Consider the following 21301-nt stretch of genomic DNA (forward strand, 5'->3'; position numbering starts at 1 on the left):
TCATTCCATCCATCTTTGTCACACTTGTTGTTAGACATAAGGTCGTCTCTTTCTCTGTGCAGGAGCTCGTTAGCACGTGCACATTTCTCGCTTGTCCAGCCGCGACTAAAGGCAACTTGTCCAATTTGTCACAAGGTAAGCGCTTCAATTTTGGAACGCCTATAACCTATCTTGAGTTATAAATCATGGTTAACGTTGCTGATGGAACTGGAGCACAGCATAGGAAGTTATAACTGAATTCGACCATCCGTTAATTAAAACTCGATTTAAAATAGGTATGTACCTGTAGTATCGCTGCTACAAATCGATGTTTGTGTAAATAAATCGTCTTGAATTCTTCTCGTGTAAAGTATAATAGGCGACACTAAAGTCTATTTTTTTATTCGGTAGACTGAAATGACAGTTAATAGTATGAAATGACATAGAGATAGAGATAGAGATCTTTATTTGCATACCATTGTATAGATGTTACATACATGGACCCTGGAAAGGGTGTAGCAAAAATTAGGTAGTTCACAATATCACATTTCATGTTCATACTATTAACTGTCATTTCAGTCTACCGAATAAAAAAATAGACTTTAGGATTTTTCCTGGAAATGGCGTTTCCTTACATCGTTATTAGAAAGGTATTACATTACTTGAATCTTATAACACCACCATCCAAGTTACGGTGTAATTAAACAAGTCAAAGGAGTGACACTTCCGATTTTGGGAAAATTATCATAAAAACTTATCAAATTTTTAAATTTTTAAAATTGAGCGTCAAAAACAAGGGCTGCTATTCTAGACAACTGAGGGCCTACCGCGAACAATGAAGTTCACAAATTGCGGGCATCTTTCTCTGTCACTCTTATTTTGCCTAAATTGGGGTAAAAGAGAAAGATCCCCGCGTTTTACGAATTTCGGTTTTCGCGGTAGCCCCTCTGGTTCTACGTTCTACGGTTGTTTTTTTTATAAAACTCGACCTTGGTTCATGATCATGGGTTACACTATGTGTTTTGGAACGTATTACAGCAAATGTAATGTAGAATAGCAACACTAGCTAATCCGTCAATGTCACAATGACACTACTCAATACTCAATGTGGTTTGATGGTTTCCTTCATTTCATTCCAGATGCCAATGCCACTCTGCTCACTGCTGGCGGCAACCATAGTAGTTATTATCCTCTTTGGCGGCAACGGCAGAGAAACATTAAAATAATCGCTGATTATACTAATATTAAAATGAATTGAAGTAGGTACTTTCGTCTGTATATAAAATACTCGGCGTTGTATGTAATAATGGATCAAAAACAGGATGAAAACGTTAGTGAAATCGAAATGGTAAGCGTTAACTTTTACTTTTCTACTTAACTTTTTCGTAGTGGTATCTAAACAAGTTTAAAGTGTTTATGCATGTGTGCTAAGTTGTACTAAGTATTCCCTATGTTAATATTTGTTTTTTTTTTGTAATAGGTTGGGTTACTTTTTAACACGCTTTTATTAGGTCGACCTGTATGTAACTAACATGTAATGGAATCTTGCAAGTTAAATTTGATCCACATCCCGGTTTCCGATTGAGCTGAAATTTTGCATACACATGTAAGTCGGGTGACAATGCAATATTATGGTACCATCGAGCTGATCTGATGATGGAGACAGGAGGTGGCCATAGGAACTCTGTGATGAAACAACGCAACCTAATTGTGTTAGGGGTTTTTAGAATTGTCTCGATGAGTATTAGTTGTCTGTCATAAGAAAAGTACTGTCAGTGATAAAAGCGTGTACCAAAAATGAAATTTTTGCCAAAAACTTAGTTAATCAAGACAATCCCCAAGTGTTTTAGTTGTACACCTCAAACAGAAAAAACCTAGAAATGTATAGATATGTTTTACATAAGGAAAGGTACAACAGCACGTGGTATTTTTGCTAAAGGGCTCTTAAAGATAAGATAAACTTTATGTATAGGTACATACAAGATGGAGTTAGAGCAGTTTCCTTAACAATGTTCAAAAAGTAACTGGCGTGGGTAGTGGGTATTAACTTTGGATGCATGCCTCATATTCATTTCTCTGTAGGCTGTGAATTGTCTTCAGAGCAGGGGCCCGTTTCTCAAGAGCTTGTAACTTGTAATACAAGTGGAAGTCCCTTTCTAACAAAAGCTCTCAAAAAGTGACATCCACTTGTATTACATGTTACAAGTTTTTGAGAAACGGGCCCCAGGTCCAACGTTTTCTTCAGTGGGCACCAACTTAGGATTTGTTAAACCAAACACTGGTGCATTAAAATACACATTTTAAACTGACAAATATACCTACCTACCATGAAAATAATGACCTACTGTGTATTTGTATAAAACTGAATGTCATTTTGAATACATATGCACTGAAAAAGTGAATGCTTATTTTTCATTCTATTTCTGGACTACCTCACTTCACCTACTCCTCCTTAAATATTTTTGCTAACCCTTGTTTTTCAAAGAATGGTAAATATTTTGCTCTTCTTTAGAAAAAAAATTGATTCAGCCAATTAAGCTATTTAAAATAGTTCCCCTGAATCCTGGAAATTGATCCACACTGTATACATTGTAGGTAAGTACCTAAATAATTTCAAACAACCCATGTCGTAGACCCAATTCACAACCGTTTCATAACATCCAGCATCATTCTAATAATCTTTGTATCATAAAATGATAAGAGTTACAACTTCTTATCACATAGCTGTCAATAACACTTACTGGCTTATTACTGTTATTTGTTTAAAATATCCTGTTATGTAGGTTTCAACATTTTCCGTGTTTGTTTTTTTGTTACAATATCTTTTTACAAGTTTTTATTTAACTTGCCCTGTTAATTAGTGGGTCAAATCTTGGAAGCTATATTTGACCCACTTCCCGATTTCCGATTAAAGTAAAATTTTGCATACATATGTCAATTGGATGACAATGCATGCGTGGATTATGGTGATATAGATCTGATCTGATGATGGAGATCTGGCTCTGGTAACTCTGTGATAAAACAACGCAAACTAACAAAAACACCAAATTGTGTTTTTAGATTTGTCTCGAAAGTACCTGTGGAAAGAAAAATACAGTCAGCGATAAAAAGCTTGTAGTTGTAGGGTCAATTTTTGAAGAGGGTGATTTTTCGACATTTGTATGGCAATTTTTTATTTTTGGAAATTTTGATTTATAATAATTGATTTAGGAAGGATTCTTTACAACAATAAATATACTGTACGAGGCACCACTCTACCTTTTATAGTTAGCTAGATATGGACGTCTAAAGATGGACATTTGTATGGCACTATTTAGCAATTTTTAAGGCGTTTTTGACATATATATGGCATTTTTTCGTCATTTTATGGCAGTATCAAAATGTTAATGTCACTATTAATTAATTTTGTGGTATTTGTAAGACCCTGACGACATTTGTATGACGCCTTTTCGACATTTGTATGGCACTATGTCGCCATTTGTATGCCACAATCGACATCTGTACGGTCAAAATAGCCGTACAAATGTCGTCAATAATATCTTTTGGCGAAATTTCCTACACCATATAACCGATTCACTTATTTATTTTACTATATATTTTAACACAGTATTTGCAACTATTATTATGAAATACACATTTTTATTTCGACTGTGTACCAACATATGAAGCGTTCATACCAATGTCATTGTAGTCGTACCAAAATATATCGAAAGAGATTATTACCTGTTTTTACATATATAAAACTGTTTCCGCTTGCATACTTAATGGTGATAGACGCCCAACTAACCGCACTATTGCGTCGTAAAGTTAATCTAATCGTTATTCAATAGACAAAGAAGATTTTCGGGGGGTATCTTTAAGTCATAACAAAACAGTGCCGCGTGGGACAACGATAAAAAGGCTTCCCTTGTTTTATTAAATAACGCATTAAATTATCAAAATGATTCAATAAATTCTCTAGAAAATGCTCTATATAAAAATATAAAACTATTAATAATACGTTGCCTACATCCAAAGTTATGATTTTTTTTTATTGGGCTATGCCGCCACTGGGACACGCGAAAAACGGCAAATTTCGCCGTTTTTGGACCTTCAAATGCGATTTTGTCAGAAACAAATAATATTTAAGGTACAGTTGTACTATATTTTTAAAGTTTATAATACACTGAATGAAAATATATACATATCTAGTCTTTAAGTCCTATGGACTTCGAGTTTTAGCCGTGGGACAGCAAAAAATGCCTATTTGAAAATTTACCCTGTACCAAAAATTTAAATTTTGCCAAAAACTTTTTACCTATACCTTGCTTAGAGCAGTTTTCGGACTGGAGAGACTTGCTTGACCAGGCTAAGTCCCACCCGCGGCTGTAATGCCTCAGATGATGATTACAGCAGTTTTTGCTAAAGCTTTGGTTTCCTCCGAAAGCGGTGCCGTCATATAGCGGCCGTCTCCATACAAATACTAAGACATTATATTTAGCCGTATTATTTAGTATGGAGACGGCCGCTATATGACGGCACCGCTATCCTAGGAAAACCGATCTTGAGAAAAAAAGCATATGAAAAATCTTACTTTTTCCATACAAGAGTATGATTTATTGCTTTTCTAGGGGCCTTCCTAACGCGTGTCGTTCTGTAATTATTAACCCAAAAAGAAATGGATTCGATTGGCATCAAAAAAGTCCGAAGTAAAGATTTTGTCACTCAACTGACTGCACCTACATTTTTTCCAAATTCTTGCCCATTTTCGTGTACCTATTAGCGGCACGGCATCCATAAATAAATCCATCGAGTATATTTGCACTTGCACGAAGTGAAATTTAATAAACAGTCAAGGCCTCCCAGCATCCTCACATAGCTCACCAAAGATTATATAATCATGTGATATGAAATATTCCATATCTTTTTACACGGAGTCATGACGATGATGGTTGATGCCTATAGGTAAATATGTAGATCAATATCGAATTTGATCTACTTAACTACTACAGTATTATCCAAAATTAGAAAAAGTAAATTGCGAACAAAATAATTCTTATTTTCCGTTACTATATACATTGCTCGTTAAATAAGTAAATGATATAGAGTAAAATTATGAATCGTAACTTGACAGCAGTTAAAATAATTATTAATTACAACTCAAGCTCTTTCAAATGATACCCCATTGACCTAGTAGTAGTACTAGACTTGGAAAATTTGCAAGATCAATCATAATTACGACTCTTCCTTATTTTAATTTTTGCTACAGCCCATAAGAAACCCATGGTACAAATACGTGTCAGTGGAACCGACCATGTTCTTATACATGATGGCCTACATGATCACCAATGTCGTCGAACAAACATTCTACGTGTTCCGCGCCTGCAACGTCGACCACGGATACAGCGAAGAGATCTGCTACAACATAACAAGTTACAAAGAAATTAATGAACAAGTACAGGTAATTAAATGTAAGGCCTGAGTGCAGCGGTGCGGGGCGTGCGGCGTGCATGTTAAACAAATGCAAACGTATAGGAGCGGCCTTAGTGCACGCTGCTCAAATTACTCGTGAGCCCGATGCCACGCTGCATGCCCCGCCGAACGCTCCGCTTCGAGCGTCCACTCAGGCCTTACACTAAAAGTAGAAAAATTTACTGTCTTAGGCGGGGCTCGAACCCGCAACACTAGATCACTTAGTCCGTGTTCTGCCAACTGAACTACTGAAACCACACCAAGGACCGCGAATATTTCCACCATAGAGAGCCTTAAGGAGCCCTTTTTCCACTTTTAATTTATTTCTAAGCTTCGTTTGCCGACGTTTCTGCTTATAATACTAAAACAGGTAATTTCGTTTTTTTTTTACAGTAGCGACTCGCGACTTACTACTTAGTCGAAATGTTGCCCATCTTTACATCTTACTCTACTTAAATATGTTCACCGATTTCTCGAAGATGGCTATCAAAACGATTTGGTAATTTATTTTTGTATGAAATGTTGTATAAGTGTAAGTTATACTACTCAGTTGGTCCTAAGTTCACCGAATAGTAATCGAGAAAAGATTTCAAACATCACAGGCATGCCACCTATGCCGATTTCGGTATATTGATTGATATTAAAGGCTGTTCTTTTTTAGGGTTCCGTACCTCAAAAGGAAAAAACGGAACCCTTATAGGATCACTCGTGCGTCTGTCTGTCTGTCCGTTTGTCACAGCCTATTTTTTCTCCGAAACTACTGGACCAATTAAGTTGAAATTATACACATATGTAAGTTTGTGGCCCAAAGACGTGTAACGTAAACAAATGAATTTTAAATATGGAGGCCATTTTTGGGGGGTAAATGTGAAAATTAAAAAATAATGTTTTTCAAACTATATCGTGTTACATATCAAATGAAAGAGCTCATTGTAAGAATGTCAAATATTTTTTTTTATAATTTTAGGATGAGTAGTTTAGCAGTTATTCAAGAAAATAGGCAAAAAATGACCATTCACCGCCCTTATCTCCAAAACTACTGGGTCTAAAATTTTGAAAAAAATACACACTATAGTTCTTTACCTATAGATGACAGGAAAACCTATTAGAAATGTGCAGTCAAGCGTGAGTCGGACTTAATGTACGGAACCCTTGCAACGCGAGTCCGACTCGCACTTGGCCGGTTTTTTTTAATGGTTAATAATTAGTATGCTACGAATAATAATTACATTACAGGTGACAGTCTCCACGTTCCACCAATGGAACGGCGTGGCCTGGCACATAGTGCCTTTTGTCCTCGCGTTTTTCCTAGGCTCCTATAGCGACAAGAGAGGAAGAAAGTGCATCCTGCTGGCAGGGCTACTCGGGAAACTGTATTTTTCCGTAATGGCTACTGTTAATACTATGAATGGCAAGTATAGTTCGTATTTTATTAGAAACTTGTACCAACACCCTCGGGTTATAGAAAAGTGGACGACCATGGCCGTTTATCACGAGTTTTTTGTCCGAATCCGCAAAATTTTGGAAGGCAAGTCATATGAAGTCTAGAAACTAGATAAACATTTAAGTTTTGCGTGGCATACGTCAGACTGATACCAACCTGGCCGCGACAATATTTGTTTCTTATCTTAGAAATCCTGAGTCTGCGTCTCAGTTATATGTACATATGATTATCGAGATGTTAATGATAATTGAGATGTAGGTACAGTCAGTAGCAGAAGTTGCTAAGCGGGCGAGGTGTTCAAAATTACCTTGACGCGATCTTATTTTCTTAACAATAAAGTCGCGTCAAGATCATTTTGAACACCTCGCCAGCTTAGCAACTATTGCTGCTGACTGTATGTGTAAGACACTACGAGTATTAATTGATTTTTAATACGTTAATTATGATATGGATAACAAATTTAGAATAAGACAATTGAATAACCAGTTTGAATTTGGAAATTTTCACGCGATATCAGTTGAATAAGTTTATTTCCAATGACTGTTAGTTTATCTATCTATCTTACGAGCATACATATATCATACGCATAGACCAGGAATCCTCTAGACGGAGTTTAGAGCAATTATTTCATGAAACCGATGCTGCCAAAAATAACTGGGGTGCGGGGGACGAGCGAGCGAGTCCCGTGACGTGATTGGTCCATTCACAGACACGGACGTCACACAAAGACACTTTCGACTCTAAAATGGAGTAAAACTACCATATATTTGTGGCAGAGGGGGTAGCGCTACTATGCTCAGTCTGGAGGATGTCTTGTCTGTGATCATACGCAATTTTAGCAGCGTGCACCCAGATAAAGAAGTATAGCCAAGTTTACATATTAGGATGTAATCGATGCTAATGCTATTAATTTCATTTTCAGCATGGCCGTTAAATTATGTGATATATACGGCCACTTTTCCTAGTGCCTTAACCGGTTCGGACTTGGCAATATTCGCGGGCGTCTTCGCGTATATAGCTGACGTCACTTCGCCCGAAAATAGAACCCTAAGAGTTGGGATATTAGATGCTGTTTACTTAAGCACTATGCCTTTGGGAGTTTTTATTGGTAAGTAATTTATATTTGAATCTGAAGATAATATTATGTCATTACACGATGAATTAGATTCAATCACGCTTTGTTATTCAATAGTTAATCAAGAGATATAATATAAGAGTGATTATCCCACGTATATCAGAATTATCTCTTGGGACTTGATCATGACCACGACATACAAAATTCAGTTTCAGGAATAGTAGTTTGTGTTACAATTACAAGGAATCGAAATGATATATTTCCGTCAAGGGCGTACATTGAATCTTGAGCGTAATGAGGGATGTTAACGTCCAAGACGAAATAATTTTGATACCGTGTGACACATACTGCTTTTCACATCAACTATGAGGAAAATAAAAAATCTTAGTGTTGACACAGTCTGATGCTTAAACAGATTACTACTAAGCTAAAAAAAATGTGCAAAATAATGTAAAAATAGTGTGCTAGAACAGTGTGCTAGAAAAGTGTTACTTTGATCCCTCCTAGCAGGGAGGAAAAGTGCCACTTAGGAGGGATCCTAGCAGGGAAGAAAAAGCTCTTTTCCGAATAGGTGGTGTGAAAAGTTTATTTTCTATACGTGCACTATTAAATCAGCATTTAGAAATTGACATTTCCTTCTCAATTAATTAATTAATATATATATATATATATATATATATATATATATATATATATATATATATATATATATACATATATATATATATATATAAATAAACAAGAATTGCTCGTTTAAATGTATTAGATTATAACCTACTGTAATAATACGTGAAGTAGGTATATGCTATATCAACAGTTTGAACATCAATAACAGTGTACACTATCAGATTTGTTCTGTTTGTTGAATCTTGCGTCAGTCATATTATGAAACAATCGGCATTGTAATGCAAATCCTGCTTATATTTAATGCTGCAAAGTGCCTAAACTTTTTAAAGTACCTACTAAGAGGTATAAAGTCGCTGTAGACTTATTTAGTTTTTTTTCTCCGACCAAAGTTACGTCATTATGTAGGTAATCATAGAAATGATTACAACTCTATTGTTTTCCGACGTGTTTCTGGACTATAGTTCGTTTTTAGGGTTCCGTAGCCAAATGGCAAAAAACGGAACCCTTATAGATTCGTCATGTCTGTCTGTCTGTCTGTCTGTCCGTCAGTCCGTCTGTCCGTCTGTCCGTCTGTCCGTCTGTCTGTCCGTCCGTATGTCACAGCCACTTTTCTCCGAAACTATAAGAACTATACTGTTGAAACTTGGTAAGTAGATGTATTCTGTGAACCGCATTAAGATTTTCACACAAAAATAGAAAAAAAACAATAAATTTTTGGGGTTCCCCATACTTCGAACTGAAACTCAAAAATTTTTTTTTCATCAAACCCATACGTGTGGGGTATCTATGGATAGGTCTTCAAAAATGATATTGAGGTTTCTAATATCATTTTTTTCTAAACTGAATAGTTTGCGCGAGAGACACTTCCAAAATGGTAAAATGTGTGTCCCCCCCCCTGTAACTTCTAAAATAAGAGAATGATAAAACTAAAAAAAATATATGATGTACATTACCATGTAAACTTCCACCGAAAATTGGTTTGAACGAGATCTAGTAAGTAGTTTTTTTTTTATACGTCTTAAATCGCCTAAATACGGAACCCTTCATGGGCGAGTCCGACTCGCACTTGGCCGCTTTTTTTAGCATTAGAAAGAAGGTAAGTGATCTTGACATGTCTTTTAATTTAATAACGCTTTTTAAAAATCAGTAACTTATACTTATGAAAGCAGAAGAATATAAATGATCGTATTAGATTCATAATTGTTACATATTTGCCGTGACTTATTTTTAAAACATGTTTTTTAATTACGTATAAAAGACACATCAAGATTGTTTACCTTTTTTCTAATGCTAAAAAAACGAACTATAGATGGACTTGCAGTTTTCCTGGTTAATATTTTACTTTCCTAAAGTTTCCTACTTTCCTAAACTCATGTTTTGTTGCAGGTAACATTTTATACGTGCACGTCGTGAACAGGTCATTCACAATAATGTTCCTAATCAACAGTATTCTCATGTTGCTGGCGACAGTACACTGTCTGTTGTTCCTGAGATGGCAGACGAGGCTCGAGCAGTCGTCGCTGCGGGATGCCGGCGTCACTAACCCGGTGGCGGACTTCTTTGACATCAAAAATGTGAAGCAAACTATGCTCACTCTGTTTAAAAAGAGGAGTAACCACCGCACAGTATTTTTGTGGTTCCTACTTATATCTATGGCGCTGTATACGTTCCAGAGAGGTAATTATAGAGCAAGTTACATTTTATAATATAAATAAACTTGGTGTTATCGCTCGAATCGCATAAATATAAATGTAGATTAATACACTTAAGTATACTAGTTACGTAATTGATAGGTACACTACCGTGGAAGAAATGAAGAACTAAGTACTTAGCGGTTTGTTTAAGCCCTCAAATTTTCCCTTTAATTTATTTCCTCCCTGCCCTCAGTGTGTTGGATTATAAAAAAATATGTTCATTCCTAGCATATGTTCATTTGTTTCGTAGTTTAGCCGTAAAAAGGAAACAGCCATTGTTAGGTACTTACTTTTGCATTAACGTACAATATACTTATGCATATAGAGATTTAAAGATTAATTCTAGTTAAGTATGTAAATGTTACAGACGAGAGGCCGTTCATGTACCTGTACGTCCAAAACGTGTTCAAATGGGACACGACCGCCTACAGCAACTTCAGGACGTACAGCAGCACAGCGTACGTGCTGCTCATGTTCATCGGCATCCCACTGATGACTAAAGTGTTCCGCTGGAGGGATACGGTCAGTACCACTATAACACCGGTATTATTATTTGTATCTCCTTTTTAGGGTTCCGTACCCAAAGGGTAAAAACGGGACCTTATTACTAAGACTCCGCTGTCCGTCCGTCCGTCCGTCTGTCACCAGGCTGTATCTCACGAACCGTGATAGCTAGACAGTTGAAATTTTCATAGATAATGTATTTCTGGTGCCGCTATAACAACAAATACTAAAAACAGAATTAACAGAATAAAATAAAGATTTAAGTGGGGCTCCCATACAACAAACGTGATTTTTGACCGAAGTTAAGCAACGTCGGGCGGGGTCAGTACTTGGATGGGTGACCGTTTTTTTGCTTGTTTTGCTCTATTTTTAGGGTTCCGTAGACAAATGGCAAAAAACGGAACCCTTATAGATTCGTCATGTCTGTCTGTCTGTCCGTCTGTCTGTCCGTCCGTATGTCACAGCCACTTTTCTCCGAAACTATAAGAACTATACTGTTGAAACTTGGTAAGTAGATGTATTCTGTGAACCGCATTAAGATTTTCACACAAAAATAGAAAAAAAAACAATAAATTTTTGGGGTTCCCCATACTTAGAACTGAAACTCAAATTTTTTTTTTCATCAAACCCATACGTGTGGGGTATCTATGGATAGGTCTTCAAAAATGATATTGAGGTTTCTAATATATTTTTTTTCTAAACTGAATAGTTTGCGCGAGAGACACTTCCAAAGTGGTAAAATGTGTGTCCCCCCCCCCCCCCTGTAACTTCTAAAATAAGAGAATGATAAAACTAAAAAAAATATATGATGTACATTACCATGTAAACTTCCACCGAAAATTGTTTTTTTTTATTCGTCATAAATCGCCTAAATACGGAAACCTTCATGGGCGAGTCCGACTCGCACTTGGCCGCTTTTTTGTTGATGGTGCGGAACCCTCCGTGCGCGAGTCCAACTCGCACTTGGCCGGTTTTTTTTATTTGGAATCACGGGCCTATAAATCCTGGTCTTTTGATAGGCTTCCGTGGGGATATAGATCCAACAAGTGGAGGCCTTTTGGAGAGATTTGATGTAATGTAGAACGCCTGCTGGAACCCGTTCACAGGCGCAACAATAGACACCCATGAACCGGTCGCAGCAGGCATTGGGACCAGGGATGTTGCGGATGCCGATTTTTTGACATCCGCGGATGCGGATGCGGATGCGGATTTTTAAAGGCTCACATCCGCGGATGCGGATGTCAAGATAGTACCATAAAAAACGTCAAATATTACATTTTAGTAATTTTTATTTCAAAAAACCGGCCAAGTGCGAGTCGGACTCGCGTTACAAGGGTTCCGTACATTAAGTCCCACTCACGCTTGACTGCTCATTTCTAATAGGTTTTTTTGGTTAATGACTAAATTACCTAGCAGTCTAGCACTTACGCCGATGCTAAGACGTTCCTGTACCAACCTGTTCCACATCCGCATCCGCATTAAATCCGCATTGATTTTATGCGGATGCGGATGCGGATGTTGAAAATAATGCGGAAGTTCCGCGATTGCGGATGCGGATGCGGATGCGGATGCGGATATTCGCGACATCCCTGATTGGGACTATTACGAGCCTGTTGTGTCCCACTGCTGGGCAAAGGCCTTCCCCCTCTTTCCACTCGTCCCGGTTTTAAGCTACAACTGGCCAGTCTCTCGCCGTTACCTATTCTATACGAAAGTATTGACATAGAGGTTCCATATCAAATAGTCATAAACGTTGAATGCAATTACGGCACGCGGCATCTTCATATTTTCTTCTGCATAAATGACAAAGGACCTTCAAATGGATGGATAGGTATTTAAAAAAAAATCTCTTCGAGCGAACAGTGGCTAAATTTATTAGCACGACTGATGGTAGGTAGTACAAATTAAATCATTTTAATTTTTACTTGGCTAATATCGTTTGTCAAAGGACTGTCTCATTTCAAACATAGACATGCAGAGAGAATCATACTATCATTGTCTTTCACTAGTACTAGCACCCAAAAGAAAAGGATGTGTTTAGTTTTTTTTGTTCTTATTTACTGACAAATTTGGTTTGACCAACTATAGAAAGAATGAGAATACATTTATTGACTATAACTACAATTGAAGGGATGTTTACAAAAACAACATAACTGCTTAGAGCGGTTGACACTTTTTTAAGAACATCGTTTCAGGTGTCAACCAGTGTAGTCAGTTATGTTGTTTTTGTAAACATCCCTTCAATTAGTAAAATAGTATGGTGACCTAACATTTCACAAACAACAATTAACAAACAAATTTTGACAATTTTTTATACTTTTTGTCAAATAGTATTTTTTTTTCTTTTAAATTATTATTCTATCATGAAAATCAATAGGTAAAACCAAGAGTAACCAAGCTGATAATCCATAGTTTGTCCACAGGTAATAGTGATGCTAGGAGCCACTTCCCACATGGCCGGTCACTTTTTGTACGCGCAAGCGACCGCTGCCAAGACCCTGTACGTCGGCGGCGCAGTGGCTGCACTAGGGCCCTGTGTCGCGCCGCTCGTCCGCTCTATGACCTCCAAGGTCCTGCCGTCTGGTGAACGAGGTACTGATAACTATAGCTGGTCAACCAAATCTTGTCAGTAAAAAAAGGCGCGAGATTCAAATGTTCTATGGGACGATATCCCTTCGCGCCTACATTTTTCAAATTTGCCGCCTTTTACTACTGTCAAGATCTGGTTGACCAAGTATATACTTACCGTTACTTTGATACAGACCGGGCCGGATCTAGCCTCCCAAGGCCCAAGGTCCTACCCATAGTACTTATTAACTTTCTTATTCAGACCCAGCTCCTACAACAATTGTGTAGTCATAGCGTACCACGGTCCTACCAGTAGGACTTAATAGAAAACTTGGGCATGCTCCCGGGAATTCCCGGTTCTCAAATTCCCGGGGATTCCCGGGAATTTTATAGTGTTTAAAGAACCGGTACTGATGACCCGGTACCGGTACTTCCCGGTTCTCATCAGTTTGCGTATTTATTCCCATTTCAATAGTAGTTATCTTTTACTAGTTTAGTTTTAGGATATTATATTCGAATATTCTACTAGTAAGTTGGTTTTATATGCAAATATTCCGTTCTCGGGTTGAATTTTTACCTTCTGACCCTTCTATTATATCTTTTTCTATCGTATCTGTGCCGTCATAGTGCTGTGTGCATCAACGACGGCCGTGTGGCTCGTACACCTTAAAGCCCAGGCGGAGGCAAAGTGTGCCGGTTAATTTCGTAAAATAGGTTGGAACGCTAATAAAGTGTTATTATTTTTATAAAATAGTCATTTACGAATATTTATGCAATAATTTATATGAAAATAAATCATTAACGCTAACACAATTTCTTAAAAATAATCATAAGATGCCTAGAGAACCGGGAAGAACCGGGAATCCCGGTTCCGGCTATACCCATAACCGGGAAATGAAATTCTTGGTACCGGGACCGGTACTGCATGCCCTATAGAAAACCCATTTCAAATTTTGCGCTTATCGAAATTGGCGTGTACGAAATTCTAAAGGACTGTTTTGTTTTGTCTGTGAGCCCTTTAACAAGTTCGTAAAAAAAAATCAAAGTGCTGTACAAGGTGCTGTATAAGTACAATAACATTAAAAAAAGTCTTTTAAGTACTTGGGTCTGAATGAGTATAAAACAATAGTACTACTGGTAGGACTACGGGCCGTACTGACTACATACTCAATTTTTCGTTGGGCCCTAGGAGGCTAGGGTAGAGCGAGTGGAGCGGCCGCTCTAGGCGCCAAATGGTAGGGGGGCGCCAAAATGGCAAATACTGTGAAAACAAACATCTTGAAAAAAAAACGGACCTGTAACTACGGAACCTAATACTGAGCATGGAGTGCCAAAACTTGAATCTCGCTCTACCCTGATCGAACACTCGGGCCTGCGCTGGATACAGATGTAACAGATATAGTGCATAATCCTTTTCCATCGTATTTTCGCGGAAACGCACGAACGTGTTATGCTATTTCAGTCAGTCTCAGTACAAAAAGTACTGATGTTGACTGATGTACCATGACTAATACGAACCTTTCCAAGAAAATACGTTGGTAAAGGATTGTTCACTGCATCGGTCTGTACTCGTAATTATACACATACCCTGGGTTACGTATTGTCTCGGAAACGTTCGTATATGTCATGCTAATTCAGTAAACCTCAGTACTTTTTGAACTGAGACTGACTGAAATAGCATAACACGTTCGTGCGTTTCCGTGAAAATACGTAACCCAGGGTATGTGTACAATTACGAGTGTGTAATAAATTCACGACATCTGTACGGTGCTTTCATTTTCAGGTGTGGCATATACATTTTTATCGGTTATGGAGAACGCCGTGGCTATGTTCGCCTCCATTATATACTCGCAAGTGTATAATGCCACGCTCGGCACCAGTTTCCTGAATGCCATCTTTTACCTTACCATCGGGACGCAAGCCGTTGTGTTTTTATTTTCACTGTAAGTACCTTTTATGAAAGTATAAAGAATTAAACTCATTTGATATAGCCCGTCTATGCTGTTTGCACTTATGACTATAACTTGACTGATAATGTATGGGCGCGTCATACTTGACGTAGCGCTAAAGCGCTTAGCGTGCAGACTTAGCGTAGGCATAGGCATACTCCTGTTGTTAAATGTTGTTCCTCTTGATAAAGGCTACCTATACATATAATAGATATTTTGTGGTAACTATACATTGTCGAGTATTATATAACTTTTGACAATCCAATCCATAAAATGTTTGATTCCATGCAGCGCCATATAGTTAACTTGTCAAAACCGTTCCACGATATACTTCACCGGTGCGCGCACGCATACCGATACGTACTTCATATGTTTACGGTTTACGTGAGGCGGTTAATAGGGAATATTACGCGAAAGTCTGCGTAGGGGGCGCCACATCAACAACAAGTAAACAATCTAAGGGTCTACCGCAAACGAGAGAGTCAACATTTTGTTATCTAAGCTCTCTAAAGCTTTGGATTCCTCCGAAAACGGTGCCGTCATATGACGGCCGTCATATAGCGGCCGCAAAAGACGGCCGTCTTTACGGTGGCGACATGTGGAAAGTACCACGGCGTCATACATAACACACCGTCATCCACCAAGGTCAAAGGCTCAAAGCGGCAAATTTGAAAAATGTAGGCGCGATGGGATAACGTCCCATAGAAAATTTGAATTTCGCGCCTTTTCCTACTGACAAGATTTGCTTGATCATCTATAATTTACTTGGAGGATGAAATATCATCAGAAGAGGAAAATAATCGTAGTACGGAATCATTTATTCAAATCTCGTGTCATTTATTCAAAATGGCGTCACCGCTATCTAATAAAACGTTCACGAAACTATCGACACCGTCATGACGGCCGTCATCTTACGTTACGTTGACAATCAACGTAACGTAACGCCGTCTAGGAAACCGCGCCATCTTGTTTACATAGACAACGTTCTAGTGACGTCAGTCAACGCTATATAGCGGCCGTAATATGACGGCACCGTTTTCGGAGGAATCCAAAGCTTAACACTCTTGCATATTCGAGCGATAAAGAGGCAGATAGCTGAGTTTCGATTTCGCGTTCCCCGGTAGGCCCTTTGTGCAAACCGCCTTGATGTATCAATGTCATAGTTGATTGTCTGTGAAAACTTGTCAAAAACAGTTTAAGGTAGAGTATGTATAAGTTACTCTATGGTATACTTAAGTCACTAGTGCTGCACTCTGGCGGCAAAACATTGCAGTAATACTCCCTATTCTGCTAGCATGAATTCAGTAAGCATTACTTATCTGACAGTTTACAGCTGTCAAATAGTATGGCAATGTCATCCCATGTAAGTTTACATTTTTCTCATCCTGTGTGTTGTCGTCGTTTGTATTTCCCCAACCACGTACTTCGCACATAGCCAATAACCAGCAAATAAAAACCAAAATGTTATTTTCAGCTGTATGGAGCTAAATTTAAGGGGCCGGCGGCTCGAATCACTGTTACCGGAGGACGAAAGAGAGATATCGGCGCGGTCTCTTAGGGCCGCTATCAACTGACCTAGAGGTGCGGAATTTAATAAGCATTCGTGACAACAATCTTCTTCCTTGACGCTGCTACCCGAACATACGAAACATGTTTCAAAGTCTGGTCTGTAAACGCACGATAAGCACCAGAAAATACTTGGTGCAGAGGCAGCGCCATCTAGCAAAGGTATGATTATAACGCCACACACCAAGCCTTGTTCGATTGTCGCGTCCAGATTGTTCGGGCCTGGGTCGGTGTTCGAATTGTACCCATTTTGTGAGCTAGGCATTTATTTAGGCATATTTTAGTTTGCTTTCACATTAGGGTGTTAGCTATCTGTATGCGTTAAGCTCGAATTATAAATATAATTTTATTTAAATTAATATTATAGGTTAATTTTACACAGATCGACTTAGCTAGTCCCACAGTAAGTTCAATGTGGCATGTGTTGTGGCTGGATACCCGGGACCTTCCGCTTTGGCAGGCAGGGTCACTACTAGAGATGGGCCGAATATTGACTTTGCCGAATACGAATATTCGGTTCAACTCATCATCATCATCATCATCATTGGCCTTCGAGTCTATTACAGACTATACAAGCAGTGTCAGGTAGAGCGACAACGTTTTTCGTGGCTGTGTAAAGCTTTGGATTCCTCCGAAAACGGTGCCGTCATATTACGGCCGCTATATAGCGTTGACTGACGTCACTAGAACGTTGTCTATGTAAACAAGATGGCGCGGTTTCCTAGACGGCGTTACGTTACGTTGATTGTCAACGTAACGTAAGATGACGGCCGTCATGACCTTGTCGATAGTTTCGTGAACGTTTTATTAGATAGCGGTGACGCCATTTTGGAATAAATGACACGAAATTTGAATAAATGATTCCGTACTACGATTATTTTCCTTGTCTGATGATATTTCATCCTCCAAGTGAATTATAGATGATCAAGCAAATCTTGTCAGTAGGAAAAGGCGCGAAATTCAAATTTTCTATGGGACGTTATCCCATCGCGCCTACATTTTTCAAATTTGCCGCTTTGATCTTGGTGGATGACGGTGTGTTATGACGCCGTGGTACTTTCCACATGTCGCCACCGTAAAGACGGCCGTCTTTTGCTGCCGCTATATGACGGCCGTCATATGACGGCACCGTTTTCGGAGGAATCCAAAGCTTAAGCCAATACGGGAGCGGCAAACACGACCACAGGCCTGGCAGGTGTAATGTGCCCGTGGAGAACAGGTGTCGGGCTGATGACGCTTGGCTCGCTTACTTGCGAGTGTCTTAAAGCAAGCGTTCAGCTCATACCAAACCGAATATTCGGTTGGGCTAAAACGCTGACAACAGCACTGCACTGCAACTGCACTCATAACGTGTTTACGACCCTTCTCCTCCCGACCAACCAAGAATGATTATGAAAAGAAACGGAAACGTCTCAGACCAGATCGATCCGCGCTAACTAGCGGACGCCCTTAAAAAAAACATTTGTTAATTCGGTAAATATTCGGCAGTTTGAACCAAACTATTCGGCCGAATACGAATATTAAAAAATATGCCGAATACCGAATATTCGGCCCATCTCTAGTCACTACCGACTAGGCTAGGAGGTCGGCATTTTTATTAAGGCATTGGTGTCATCTACTAGCTGCAGTGAATGTTGAATCGTAGTGACCCTGCCTACAAATTTGGAGATCCCGGGTTCAAATCCTTCAGTTATGGATGTCTTTTATACTTTCGTTTTCAATTTGAGATTGACCAGGCTTTCCCTGTAGCAATGAATTATCATTAATTAAGTTTTTACAGGACGATTGTTAAATATGACTATTCTAGCGTAGGTATTTAGATGAAGTTAAATATTTTGTTCTTGTACTTACTGGTATAATAATTAATGGGGTTATAAACCTGAACCCTATTCTTAGATCCACCGATGTTTGAGCGAGACAACGCTGTGAACGTATAATAGCGACATCCCGCTCGCACACCGGATCGACGTGCGAATCGTATCCAGAGTGCTAAGCACCTTAAACTAGGCCTTCGTTAAGTAATTAAGCGAATGTTATATCGAGGGCACATGCAATGATATTATGAACGATGTATTAATAAGCAGTTGTTCCACATATTGCTCAAGCGAATTATCATAATTTATTATAGTAATTAATTTTAAGGATATACAATTATACACTATTTTTTTAAATGAATTTAATGATCGTAGCCATGAATGTCAAGTTCTGTGAATATTCAGAACAATTCCACAATTTATTGTTAGACGAGGTGGTATTCCCTTGTTATTTATGGTATTATTAAACTCCACTGTTACAGTTTATTGTATTTTTATTTATTTTTTTCTACTCCCGTACTTTTATTTGTCATTTAAAGGGTCGTGCACACATCTTTAAAACCCTATCTTAAAGTTGTCAAGACAAGTCTTTAGTCTATTCCCTAAAAAAGCATTTGTGCATACACGCAGAATCTTTTTGGCTCTTACAAAACTTCGTGTAATGGGCACTTAAAAAATACATTGTTGCCAACCTTATAGTCATAACACACTGTCGCACCGCAACGCGACCTTGGTTCGTCGCACCCATAAGTGAGAGCGAGAAAGAAATATATCTTTCTCGCTCTCGCTTATGGGTGTGAATGTCATATCTGACAAATAAGTGAACCATAGACGTTTTTTTTTTAATTACATTCATTCTTTTCCCGCTCGTACCCTCCATTCTTTGCTACTTCTTGAATATTGTGAATCTTGAATATTATGAATACTATTGTGCCTGTCGAATGAAAACTTAACTTTTTTGTTAAATAAAAAACAGTGTGTCTTTCAAGTTAAAATGGATGAAGACAAAAACTTAGTGTCTACGCCTGAAGAAATATCAGTAATAGCACAAGAATCACTAAAAACAGGTAGATACCGTAGGTAGAAGTCCACTAGATGACATGAAAAATATTTATTAAATTTACAATTTTATTTCAAAGTAAGTGTTTGGTCGTAGAAAAAGTATTGTATGCAACGTTGTTTAACCGAGTCAAAAAATACTCGTGGCGTCTTTAAACAATTTTCGGCTACGCCTCAAATTGTTACTCACGCCACTCGCCGTTTTTGACCCCTCTTAAACAACGCTTGCATAAAATACTATTAGTGTACCGCACAAACTTTGTTCGCAGTACACTTATGGGATCACATCGGTCTTGCAAATCAGTTGTGTCATGTGTTTTTATCTAAGTACATTACACTCAAAACACGAGAAATAAAAATAGGTATGTATCGTACACCAAATTACTATAACAGATATGATAAACCGATTAAAACCGTTATCACTACCGCTCTGCTCGCTTAAAATGCGTTGCATTCAAAGGTATACTCGTACAGTCAGCAGCAGAAGTTGCTAAGCGGACGAGGTGTTCATAATTACCTTGACACGCTCTTATTCTCTTAACAATAAAGTCGCATAAAGATAATTTTGGACACCTCGCCCGCTTAGCAACTTCTGCTGCTGACTGTACCATACATTACAACATTCACTGCGAAAATATATTTTAGTACGAAGTCAAGAAAGAAAAGTCATTTTGTGCCAGATAAGTACATGATTTATTTGGATATAAGCCTTTACTTATTATCTATTTAACAAACTCTTAATAGGAATCTGATCAACAAAAACAAAAGACTGCTTCCGTTCTTATTACTTGCAAAAGTTAATAATCAGGATGTTGCAGAATATACAAAAACAAATGACTGTCGCTGATATCAACAATCGTTTAAATAATACAAGAGAGAGAGAGAGAGAGAGAGCCAATCTGTCTAGGTTGATCAACAATCACGATGAACGAAATAATATTACTCTAACTAACCTACCATTCTTACAACATGCTAACAAGCAATATTATGTATTTATTTGGAAATATTTTTATAAGTATATTTTTAACATGTCCTGGTGTTTTTTAAAACATTTTTTCCGATATGTTCATTTCCTGTAGGCCCGAGATGGTCAAAAATGTGTAAATACGATATAACGCATGAGTAAAGTACTGGTTTTTGTAAATATCTCATCTGTTTAGGTTGTTATTAATTTATCACTGGTAACATATTAAGTGTGTTTCTATGTAGAAAAGTCGCCATCAGATATATCGGAGCGGTCGAGGTGCTCAAAAATATCTGAACACGCACTCTAGCGCCTTAACAATAGAGGCGTGTTGAGATATTTGTGAGCACCTTGGCCGCTCCGATATATCTGATGGCGACTTTAGATACATTTAACGTGACTTCAAGTATGGACTCGCGCGTGAGAAACAACTCGTGCTAGCCGGTTCCAAAAATTTCACAGGAAACAAGGGAAACTTTCATTGTAGAAATGGATACTTTCTATTGCCATTTGCCATACAAAAATAAAAGACTGCGAAGTTTTTGTAAGTCAAAATTTCGCAATTTTCTCCGACGGCACGTCAGAGGGGCTACCGCGAAAACCGAAA

General features: G+C 38.2%; 1 protein-coding gene across 1 annotated transcript; it reads left to right on the forward strand.

The window, feature by feature from the left end:
• The first annotated feature begins 1252 nt into the window (after positions 1–1252).
• Positions 1253–16955, forward strand: LOC134661463 (probable peptidoglycan muropeptide transporter SLC46). The gene is made up of 9 exons (XM_063517570.1): positions 1253–1327; positions 5228–5419; positions 6667–6841; positions 7797–7982; positions 9963–10253; positions 10638–10792; positions 13198–13366; positions 15126–15285; positions 16766–16955. Exons 1-9 carry the CDS (start codon positions 1286–1288, stop codon positions 16863–16865), a joined length of 1470 nt encoding a protein of 489 aa, XP_063373640.1. The 5' UTR covers positions 1253–1285; the 3' UTR covers positions 16866–16955.
• Positions 16956–21301: the final 4346 nt, after the last annotated feature.

Source organism: Cydia amplana, chromosome Z (assembly GCF_948474715.1).
Source record: "Cydia amplana chromosome Z, ilCydAmpl1.1, whole genome shotgun sequence".
Lineage (NCBI taxonomy): Eukaryota > Metazoa > Arthropoda > Insecta > Lepidoptera > Tortricidae > Cydia > Cydia amplana.

Bases quoted from the DNA above. Each gene is read 5' to 3' on its own strand.
- LOC134661463 (XM_063517570.1), top strand. From the start codon at position 1,286: ATGGATCAAAAACAGGATGAAAACGTTAGTGAAATCGAAATG. The intron at 1,328-5,227 runs GTAAGCGTTAAC...TTTTTGCTACAG, and splicing joins ACGTTAGTGAAATCGAAATG to CCCATAAGAAACCCATGGTA. The intron at 15,286-16,765 runs GTAAGTACCTTT...TGTTATTTTCAG, and splicing joins GTTGTGTTTTTATTTTCACT to CTGTATGGAGCTAAATTTAA.